The 12,245-nt window shown below is 37.3% G+C and overlaps 1 protein-coding gene across 3 annotated transcripts in view; it reads right to left on the reverse strand.

Annotated features, from left to right (window-relative positions):
* Positions 1 to 12,245, reverse strand: part of LRRC7 (leucine rich repeat containing 7) — a 302,077-nt gene that overhangs the window by 125,944 nt on the left and 163,888 nt on the right. For 2 of the 3 annotated variants that reach the window (XM_014788265.2, XM_087420219.1), the window contains exons 7-8: positions 10,877 to 10,951; positions 5,184 to 5,328 (exon numbers count right to left, since the gene is read on the reverse strand). In XM_014788265.2, coding sequence (XP_014643751.1) covers positions 5,184 to 5,328; positions 10,877 to 10,951 — 220 coding nt within the window. Of the gene's footprint in view, positions 1 to 5,183; positions 5,329 to 10,872; positions 10,952 to 12,245 lie in introns of all 3 variants that reach the window. The other variant, XM_087420224.1, reaches the window with a different exon arrangement.

Consider the following 12,245-nt stretch of genomic DNA (forward strand, 5'->3'; position numbering starts at 1 on the left):
GTATTGCAGTGCAGTGGTTATAATTATGGACTTGGAAAATTACAACATATGACCTCATACCCTTTCTGTTACCATAAATCCTTGACTTGGATCAGCAGTAAGCACAAAAACTTGCAATTTTTAATATACTAAGTAGAATTGGCCAAGAATTGAAGTTCCAACTATTTATCTTTCACTGTCTGACTTATGCCCTCGTACCCCTCCTGTTTGCTCTACTCCCAGGGTTTTAATGAGAATTAGCTACAGAGTAATTGAACAGCTTCTTCCACCCTACCATAACATAACCTATAATATCAATATGACTTAGATAGCCAAAATCCAAGGGCAAAGCACTAACAACTGGCTAATTTTTGTTTTACACTGGAAATGTGCCTATATGCTATAGACTACTTGCTCTGCAGAAAACTTGTTCTGAGGGACATAGTAGTTTCCATGGTCAAATGTGTTAGGGAAATGCTAAATTAAACAAAATTAAACAGATTTCTTTAATGAAGTTTTTCTAGGAGATTTTAATGTACTCCTGTAGCACTGTGACTCTCCAAAGTTACTGTGGAATTCACACACATGGGCAGAGCATCATGTACAGGTAGTGTTTCACGAACCTCCTTTGGGAAGCACTGCTGTAGATCATACCCATTCACTTCAAGTATTCTGAGGATTCTTTAAAGGCATAGAGGAAGTCACCAAAAATCTGAAATAAAGCTGCTGTTTCCCTTTAAACTTCAGTATGCTCAGTTACATATTCTGCAGAAGCACTCAGAATCTCCACTCTAGTGGAGAGAAATGTTGTCACCATCAGACTGCTGTGAGAAAATTCCTACAATATTTGAAGCTTAACACATCAGCTTGTGCCTCCAGGAGACACTGCTGAAAACAGCGGCACTTGGGAAAGAGGACAATTCACACTGGGGTCATTTGTCTCTGAAGTTTGAACACCCACTGCCATATTCATCTATGTTCAAAGGGTGACTGAATCACTTTAGCTTCTCTAGCATGTATGTTAAAAAAATCAACCTTGGAAATATAAAAGAAGTCCTGAGGTTGCTCATGAATTGTGAGAAGAAAACAGGGGACTATGAATTACAGCTAAAGTTTGTATGACGTGGTAGCCTGGATCAAACCACTGCCCCTGCCCACCAGTGGAGCTGGAGGAGGGTCAACAGTCTCAACATCACTTGACTGAGTCACAAGAAGTTTGGGCTGAGTTACAGACAGCTGAGCAAATACCATGAAGCCAGGCTGCAAGGCACTTGAAGAGAATCACAGTCTCTGGGTCTGAAGTAGTGGTGAGAAAATATTGAGGCAGGTTAGGGACCAAGGCCAAAAAGGTTGATGCAACAGATTTTTTTGAAGAACGGAGTAGTGGCTCTGACAACTGACAGATGCTTCTATAGCTTTAAAGATTGAAGCAAGTTAGGCCTCACTGCTTAGTTCTTAGTTCCATGTCTATGGATTTAAAGGAACCTCACTCATCTGTGATGTGGCTACTTTGTCACTCACACACTCCATCCAAGGGGACACTCTTTGGACAGATTCTGGAGCTTCTGTAGGAATCTGATTGTCCTTGGCGTCGAAATAGGCCATCAGCCTCACCTCCATTGCTCCTGACTTCCTCTGGAGATGATTCCCTTATTGAATTTCTATACCGTATCTGCTTGGATGCTCTTCTTCTACCCTACAGGAACCAAGGTTATTTTATTCTCTTCCTTCTCTCTACTGGTGCCCTTCCTCAATTCCCATCTCTTTATCCCATACTCTCTACTAAGAAGTACTGGAGAGCAAGAAAAAGGAGGCCTTTTACTATGATTTTAGCTACTTATGTATAAATATATAACACGCAGCAATGTATTAAACATTAATATAATTTGCCACCAAAAATAGCTAATATTTACTTGGCATTTACACATATGTAATAGAATTTTGAAAGCCAAATGGTTGTGCACTCATGCAATCTAGGATCATAATAATTATTATATTATTATAATAGCTAACACTGAACACTTACTATATGCCAACTACTGTTCTAAGCAATTTTACATATATTAATTCACTTATTCCTCAAAAGAATCTCATGATGCAGGCACTATTACTATCCCACCTAATGGACGATGAAACTGAGCACAGAGAGATTAAATAGTTTGGCTAAGGTTACACAGCTAGTAAGGTAGAAAAGCCAGGATCTGAACTCAGGTAACTTGACTACAAAACCTATGTCCTTAACCACTAAGTGAATAAGATAAATTATCTTAGAAAGTAAAAAAATTATATTCTCCTTTATTGAGTTTCTCTGCTCTCCAAAAAAGCTGATTATTAAAGCTCTATGTAGAAGAGGAAAAGAGCCCCCTTCGTTTTCCCTGGAACCAGCACAAGTAGAGGGACTCAGCCTACAGGGCTTGTGGTTGAGTCTATCACTCCATTCAAATCCCCCACAGCTGCAGAACTAAAATAGTGTGAAGAAAGTAAAGATTTTATTTTAGTTGTTATTTCCCTTTGTTAATACTATGAAAGTTCTTAACCTTTACTCTTTTAAATGTTGGTAGTCCAATAGATAATCCATGCCCAAAGAAAGAAGACGAGACGCAATTTCCCATCCAATCAGAATCAACCAATTATTTTCAGGCCTTAGAATAGAACTCTCTCCCAGAAATTTCTCTTGACCAAGAAGGGAATTCTCAGGGGAAAGTCAGCCATTCTACACGTATAATCATGGACTCTGGCGACTCTGCAGACGTATAAATACAATTTTCCTTGAAAGGTCAGTAGACTTCAAAGATAGTTGGAGAAGTAAACTATAACAAAGTTACTTTCTTAATTTGAGAACCATTCAGATTCTAAATGAAGGTGTTAAATATATAATGCCACCTGCCTGTCACAGACTGTTTTATGTCAGCCAAATATCTAATCTGATGTTTTCTATCACCTTTACATGCTGCCCTCCCCAGACCAAAAGGCCAATTTCCTGGTCTGCTTTCTTAAAGGAAGATATTTTAAACAAATAACTATATGTCTTTTATTTCTCTATGTGACATTTTCATTTCCAAGATTTCTAACTGGTTCTTTTTTATAAGCACTCGTTTTCAGTCATAGCTCAGGTTTTTGTTCTATAAGTTATTATTTTAATGACTGTTATTCTTCCTTCTATCTATTTGAGGATCTATACATACTTAAAATCATCTTTTATATTGCTTGATAACTTTGGTTTCCCTTGGGGTAAATTTTCCTATTTGTTTGAGTTTTGGGTTGCCATAACGACACGAGTTTTCCACTAAAAATTTGTTTGCATGCTCATTTGTGAGGTGAATGTTTTCTCATTACCTATGTTCACCCCTCCCTGTCTGGTAGATTTATGGTTACCTCCACCTGATCTCCGAGTTTCTGGAGTTCAGAACCAGGTCTTATATTAGCAACATGGTAGTCTCATGCCACATGGATATGGCAGATCCAGTCCAAACCATCATATGACTTGCCGTGGTTTTCACCATTGAATCTGTGTCTGTTCTCTCCTTCCACTCTAGCTCCACATATTAGTTGTAGGTTTTTTCAGTCTCTCTTCACAGAAAAGGGGTCCCTGCCTCAATGCCCTCTAAGTGTGGATTCCCCTGTTATGCTTCAGGTGCTATTATTTTTTTCACTGCAGGAACTTAACTTATGGCTGCCACTGCTATTCGTGGTCTAGAGCCCATCAGGCCTGAGGTCACTGCTATATTTCCATTCTATCTCAGCTTCAGGCAGATGTTCATTCTTCTTAAGCATGGATAAACTATTTTATTTACTAAATATTTAAGGAGCGCTTACCACATCCCAGGCATAGCTCTTGGTACTGAGGTGGTAGTAATGAACAAAAATATGTTCTTCGAATATAAGTTATTTTTCTATTCTCACTATGTCTTTGAAGAGGTATGGAGTGGTGACTGAGTAGGAGTGTAAGGTGTATATCTTGACCAGATGGTTATCTTGACCAGATGACCATTTCTGACCGAAGGATGCTCCTTTTAACCATTATAATTCCTTACCTTCTACAACATAAAACAGTATTTCCTAAACTTATCTGACCATAAGCTTCATCTAGGATGTTTAAGAAAAATACAGGTCAGAGGGCTTATCACAAACTCACTGAATCAGAATTTTCAGAGAAAGAGCCTAGAAATGTTTAATAAATCTCTCAGACAAGTCTTATGATGGAGTAAGTTGAGGAAATACTGTTATAAAATACGCCATTATAGAAATCAAAAAGTCATCAAATCTAGAAAGAAAGAAAAGCTAGCCTATTTTGTTAAAACTAGTATTCTCTATTAGCCTGAAAGAATGGTGAAAATGGAAACAATAAAATATTGAGGAAAAATTTAGGAAACTATCATGTCTTCGAGTTTCCCTTCAATCAGGCCACTTAGGTTGTGACTTAATTTTCAGAAGCATTAATGATAAGTTCCAGAACATATGACACATCTAATTCAAAGAGTGTTAAAAACTATATCACAAAGTTAAGTACTTTGATGATTACCCTCCTAGTTCAGTCCTCTCATAAATAATAATAGCAAGATATCTATACAAAAAGGTGTAATAATTATTAAAATTAGAAAGATTCTTTCAGTATTTTACTCATATAAAAATTTATAACAAAAATAGATTGAGTGCTTAAAACATACTAATAGACAAATTATCTGCCCTCATGAATCTTAGCAGCATGTTAAAGACAATGCCTTTTTAAAAAATAGTAGAACTATGAAGATATTTTCTGTTTATGATACATCTTTAGGTTATTCCTAGATTATAGCAATGTTACAATAATATTCAAAGTAGAAAATAGCAACACCGTGGATCGAAGCTACTGTAATTCTATAGTGATAAAAGGAGACATACATGGTTATCAAATTACTCTAAATCTAAGATATATACTCCTTGCAGTAACATTTTACAACTTAGGAGTTCTGAAAAAATTTTAAAATATATTAATTGAGTAAGATAATTTTAATAGGAGATCCTTCTTGAATTTGACCACTAGAATTACCATTTCATTTTAAGATATTTATAACATACTATTCTATCTTCTTGAATAATGAACTTGCTAATTTATGAACATCAGGCTGACCATATATTCCCCACGTCTACAGACAAACTATACTGCCAACAAAGGAAATGGTATATTTGATATAAAGATTCATGACAAAATATTATATTCTCACCTATAGAGTCAGGCAACTGTTGCAACATATTGGATGACAGTAAGAGGTCCTCCAGGGCTTCACATCCAGAAATGTCCATGTCAACTGTTTCTATTCTGTTTTTTGACATATCCAGGTATATCAACATCTTTAACTTCCCTATATTCTTGATGACATTGCATAAACTCAGGGTTAGTTGAGAAACTTTCACAAAACATTTTAAAGTTGTAAAAACCACAACACTGCAAAATTAATTTTAAAAGCAATGTACAACAATAACAAGTGTTGGAGAAGATGTAGAGAAATTATAACCCTCACACATTGCTAGTAGGAATGTAAAATTGTGCAGCCACTTTAAAAAACTGTTTGGCAGTTCCTCGAAATGTTAAACATAGAGTTGCCACGTGATCCAGCAATCCCTAGATCTATACTCAAAAATGAAACACGTGTCCACACAAAAACACAAACGTTCAAAGCAGCATTATTCACAACATCCAAAAAGTGGAAATAACCCAAATGTCCATCAATTGATGAATGGATAAACAATATGCGGTATACCCATATGTTGGATAATTATTTGTCAATAAAAAGAAATAAAGTACTGATACATGCTAAAAAATAGATAAACTTTGAAAACATATGCAGTGAAAGATGCCAGTCACAAAAGACAACATATCGTGTGATTCCATTTACATGAAATGTCCAGAACAGGCAAACCTATAGAGAAAGAAAGTAGATTAGGGTTGCTAGAGGCTGGGGGAATGGGGACATGGGAGTGACTGCTATTGGCTTCAGGGTTTCATTTAGGGGTAATAAAAATGTTGTACAATTAGACTGTGGTGATGGCTGTTTAATTATGTGAGTATTCTAAAAACCACTGAATTGTATACTTTCAATGGGTGAATTTTATGGTATGTGAATTATATCTCAATACAGCAGTTAAAACACAATAATCTCAAAGTTCTCACTGAATTAATTAAATGAACCATGAATGTTGACATGTTGATCCTTACAATTTCAAATGCATAAGAAGGGTTTTAAATTGTGATTTGGACTTTATTCTACTAGGCAGTTTCAATATTCTGTTCACTCAACTGTTCTTTTTGAGGATCTACTATGGACCAGGATTTATGTTAAATATTAGAGAACTATCAGGAATAAGTCAGCTAAGTATGGGGAGAGACTTGTCATGATATGGACAGAGTCTTTATCCTTAGGGAGCTCACACTAGTGAGGAAACTGTAAGTAAACAATTATAATATCCTGTGATATGTACATAAAAAAAGCACGTAGAGAATGCCATAGAAGCACAGGGCTGCAAATTGGCTGGAAGACACCGCTTGTCAAGAAAAGGAGAACCTGTATCCGGAAGAGACACCAGTACATACATTCACAGAGAAGTGTGAAAAAGCATGGCATGTTTGAGGAACAGTAGAAAATTTAAAGCAACTGAACAGAGTGATGAAGTTAGGATTTTGAGAAACCAAAAGGCCTTATATATTATGTGAGGAGATGTGAACTCTATCTTATAGGCAAGAAAGGCTATTCAAAGCTTTTAAGATGAAGAATGACATGATCAGATTTGTGCTTTGAAATAATAATTTCAGGGAACTGCAAGGGGAAAGACTCATAACTGGAGTCAGAGAGACCCGTTAGAAGGATCTGGAAGCAGGTTCGCTGAGGAGATGAGAGGGACCTGTATTAAGGCAGCAGAAGTGAGAATGAAGAGGGGATGGGCTCAAGAAAAATTTAGAAGAGGAATGATTGGATTAACTGACTGCTGAGGACAGCGGAAGAATCAAGTCATACCTTGGGCAAGGAGTATTCAAATAGTAATCGCTTAGCTGGGGCATGGACTACAGGAGTTAGAGCAAGACAAAAGTCTTCATTTTCCTTTTCTTTAGGGCATGTTTTGCAAATGAATGTCCCACACATATCCATGTTCAGTGGTTCATCTGTTTGTCTGGTCTACTTGCATACACTATTATATTGTCTTTATTTATTTGACAGAGTATAAGTAAACAAACAAATAACAAATAAATAAATTTATTATATACACAAGCACACACTGGCACTGTGCTAAGTACTTTATATACATTATTTGATTTAATACTTTATAATCTTTCTATTCAAAATGTTTTCTGCAGACCAGCAGCATTGGCCCATCTGGAGCTTGTCAGAAATGTAGAATCTCAGACCCATTCCAGACCTACTGAATGAGAATCTGCGTTTAAACACACATTCAAGCTTAGAGGTTAAGTAATGTCACACGTTGGGTGCCCTGGGAAGCAGAAACAAAGAGAAGTTTATGAGAGAGTGTTCTTAGGATCAACACCAATGGAAAGAAACGGGGAAAGAAGAAGGACTGGGCAGAAGAAGTTGGGCTGTGATGAAGTCTTGAGGAAGTCCTCAGCTGACCCTTCAAGGAGCACTGCAGTTGAGATTGCCCTGCAGCTGTCCTGAGTAGAGGTGAAGGGCCTTTACATCCCTGCATTGATTGGTCATTGGCGGGAGGTCTCAGAATAGGGGTGTGACCCTGGGTGAGGAGGTTCTCTTCAGCTGAGGAGATTCCTGAAGAGGGTGGAGAGCTGCCAGCAGCATTCCCAGAAGCTGGGGAATAGAGTAAGTTCTTTATTCCAGGAAGATGAGGCATGACAGCATCTGTGACAAGTAACATTCCAGGGTTACCCCATTAATAAGGGGTGGAGTTAAAATTCAAACTCACTTTTACCGGATTATAGACTACAGAGTCTATTAATGACACTGGCAGTTCCTGACCTCTAACTCCCTAATTAACCCAGCACATAGCTCTAGCCCTGCTCCCTCAGCTCCCCATGTGGGGAGAAAGTGTGAGCACAGTCTTGGAGTAGGTGGATAGATGCTAGGCTAGGAACTGAGTACTTTGGGCAAGTTAGGCCAGAGGGCTGAATTTCTCCCCATGCCTAGAAATATGTCACTTACAGCTTTCTGCTCCAAGGAACTAGTATGTTACTTTAGCTCATTCTTCTCTTCTGGTGAGCAAGAAAAGAATGACATATGTGTTTCTGTGTTTGCGTGTATTTCTTTATTTGTTCCTTTATCATGAGAAAATTTCTTTCCTGTTTGAAGCTTCCTTTATTGCTAGCTACAGTGCAACTCAATATTTTGGTGTGAAGTTCTAAATATCTTTTTTGGAAGCAAAATAACACTTCAGTGTTTATTTTTGAGTCTTTCTAAACTTCACTTTCAACACTTCTTAAAGGCAATAGTAGCCTGGAGTGACAACGGCCTTTGAGGCCAATGTCTCCGAGTCTTTGTGGATATTGAATGTTGCTCCAACATCCCTCTGGATACAGAGGGGTCTATAGGTGAGCAGCGGACAGCAAATGAAAAGAGCAGAAGCCATCACAAGGAAAAGAAGATATTGGCGTTTGTTTAAAAATAAATATGGATTCAATACATTGTTTAGTCATGTTTTGGTTGACAGATCTTAAAGTGATGGTCACAAGACAGAGCTATTTAGAAGACTAATTTTTGATCATTATCTATTTGCTTCTCTGATTGTGAAAAACAGTGAAAAAATGATAGTCCAGGCTTCTAAAAGTATTTAAAAAGTATATTAACTTAATGTTTTATGATACATGAATAATAATAAAATGAACTTTTTTTTTCCTGTGTCTTATGATACTAAATATTGAGGATTAATCACTCTGTGAAACTGATGAACATGGGCTGAAGACTGCAGTCAGGATTAGCCTTCCAAAGTCATGTGTTTCCAGGTAATTGTATAACAGCTATTTTCCAGCACCGACGTTCAGCCAGCCATGCCTGTTTATGGCAGGGGGGTGTGTGGGGTATTCCTACCAGGAGTACAGCTAAGTGTGAAATTCAAGTACATAACTAAAGTAAGAAATCCACTTAAAGCTGGAAGTATATAACAAAAGTCTACTTTTGAAACAGACAAATTAGGCAGCGTTATCTGCTCTACAGAAGATTTCATCACCACTTTTCCATTTAAATGATAAGCTTACTAAGAAATTTGAAGTCTGAGTTAATTTCAAGGTTGGGTTTTGAGAATGTAACAATGGTGAAAAGTAAGGTGAACCTAACCCCCATTTATACCTTCTACGGATTCTGCAGTGACAGCATGTTGGGGCATCACAGTGCACAATAGCCTCTGCAGCTGGTTTGAATGACGGCTCCGCCATGTACTGGCTGCAGGACCTCGGGCCACTTACTTACTCTTTCTGCTTCAGTCTCCTCATCTATAACATGGGGATAGGAATAAACCCTACTTCATAGGGTCGTTATGAGGAGTCAATAAGTCAGTATCTGTAAAACATCTAGATAGTGCCTAGCCCACGATAAATGCTAGGTAAGTGTTTCTGAATAAATAAATATATTGAAGAAGCAAATATGAACTTTCCCAACTAGACACGCATTCCAATTCCTCAATCTCTGCCCGGGGAATTGATGAGCATCTCACCTGTGTTGACCCAGTATTTGTACACACCTTGAATATGGCACAAATCAGGCTCTACTATGTGTGGTGGAGTCCAGATCTGTCTCTTCTGTTACGTGTGAGCTCCTCAAACAAATATATTCAAGGTCGTTGAATATGTTATCCTTGTAACCTTGACATTAGCATCGTTTCTGGTTCATAGAGGTGTATTTGTAAACAGTTTTTAAATAAATCAATAAATTGAAGATACGTATGCTTTTCTGTTTTGTGTCTGTGATGATAGTAGAAATGTATTCTTTTGGTAAGAGAAGAAAGTATTGTTTTCCCTAATCTTTTGCCAGATTTTCTCCTTTATGTGTCTCATACCTGTTCAGAGGAGAATAAGCTTCTTGTTCTTGTTACCTCTGCAATCATTTCAAGAAATTTTTAACATCTATTCAAAAGACGAATAAAATTGGCTTTGGGAACACATGTCTAAATCTCTGTGGCTGAAGAATTACTACAAATCCAGCTGCCCTGGCTACTTAGCCCAATGCAAGGAGTTTGGAATTAGCCATCACAACCAGGAGCCTTGTGTTTGATGTGTGCGTGTGTGCACACATGTTTATCTGAGTGCATATGTTACTAGTGGCAAGGCAGTGTTTTATGGCAAATCATTCTTTCACTGGATGGAAAAAGCAGAAATAGTCACACTTGATGAGTTGACCGGTAAATCCAGTACTCAGGAAATATTACTGGATTGTCTGTCAGTTGAGGAAAAATTTTGACTTTAGTTTAACTTTCTGTTTTTAACACTTTAGGATCCTTGCAATTTTCAAAAATTCACATGGGTTCTATTGGAAATCACCTGAACTGAGAGAGAGACTTTTATTTTGTGGAACAAATCTAACAATATGAGCAGAAAACATTATCTAGTTACCTATAAGAATAAGGTTGATTTTGCAAAACTAGGACTTGGTATGATGTACAGCATTTCTTTTTTTAAATTTAATAATATGAACTTTTCAGCTTTTAAAAAGGTAAATGTGGAAAGAGATGAAAAATATACTCTAAGAGAACAAGAAAAATCTTTCAAACATTTTATACACTTATAACACAAAAGGTAAATGAAATACTCAAAAAAAAATTAGTGAAAAATACTTGGTGATCAGAGACTCCTAACAAATGTTGTTTTACTTTGAAATGCAAAATTGAGATTTAAGATTAACTATTATCAATTACAATTAATATATAACAGATATTAAACAACATGGCATAATAAAAACTTACATACCCCAGGTAGCACCTGCAATGCATTATTATCCATCCACAACTCCCTTAAATTTTGTATTTGATCCAGAACTTCAGGCTGGGAGAGAGGCAGGGAGAAAGGAGAGAAGAGAAGAAAACCAAGTTAGTATTTTATCACCACAAAGATAAGATGTAATTTCTTGGATCTTGAACATTTATTTGGGAATTTAGTGTTAATCCTCTAACAAACTCCAAGTTTAACAGACCTCCAGCAAAACTGGTAGTCCTCGAGGTGACTAACCTAGAACTGATGTGGAAACAATGAGAACAACAATAATAAAAATTAAAATCTAATACTGTCCCTTAACATCCTACTATTATCCTTTGTAGCATTTATTACGCTCTACTTCAGTGTCTTTCTTCTTCACTAGAGTAAAAGCTTTTGAAGGGCAGAGCAATGTTTGTTTCTTCATCGCTATATCTCACATGCCCATTGTTTGCCATGGCACTTAACACATAGTAGGTTCTTATTATGTGTGTGTATTAGCACCTTATGCACAAACACCCATGTACACACAGGCATTACCTTACCATGATGTGATAATAGCACAAATAAGACTCACTCACTTCTTATCCTTTCATCTACTCAACAAATAATTATTTGTTGAGTAGTGGAGATGCCTACTATGTGAAAGGCACCATGCAGGATCCACAGCTATTCAAATCTAGTTCCTGCCTTGAAGTAGCTGATCATCTAACTGGGGAGACAGATGCATACAAATAACTAAAACACAAGGCAGCGTATGTGAGAAAAGAATAATGTGGAGAAGTCAGAGAAAGGAGAGAAGATATGATCTGAGTGTAACACATAGTGAACAATGAAACACTTTAATTCCCTAACTAGGAGCTTCTCTGAATTCTGCCTCCTGGGTAGCAGACTATACAGAGAGGATAGAGCTTGCTCTTGCTGCCAGCACCATTTCTTGATTTGTGATGACCTTTCTTGATTTCTCTCCAGAAATTACCCCCTCTCCCACTCTAAGGCCACTTGCTTCCCTTGAAGTTGATTCCTTTTCACCACTCCAGGGGAGTGAGTATGGCCTAAGCTTATTAGTGCATTGTATTCAGCTGGCCACAGGGATTAGGTCAAGGATGGGAACATGATCCATTCAGAGCAGATAAGGAGCAATGGATCTTTGACTAGGACTTCTGGGTAAAAGACTCTTGCTCTTCTCTGCTGGGTTCAAGACTGGAAGGGTATAGCCCTAGGAGCTTCAGGCATGAAGAAAAGCGGAGAGACTCTATGAGTTAAAAGATGGATCCTGATGATATCATATTAGCCTGGAATTAAGCCACACCTGAAGCCAAATTTTTTGTCTCTTCCAACTGAAAGAACTATCACTGAGACAAGA

Source organism: Ceratotherium simum, chromosome 2, assembly GCF_057802395.1.
Source record: "Ceratotherium simum simum isolate JZ-2026a chromosome 2, ASM5780239v1, whole genome shotgun sequence".
Lineage (NCBI taxonomy): Eukaryota > Metazoa > Chordata > Mammalia > Perissodactyla > Rhinocerotidae > Ceratotherium > Ceratotherium simum.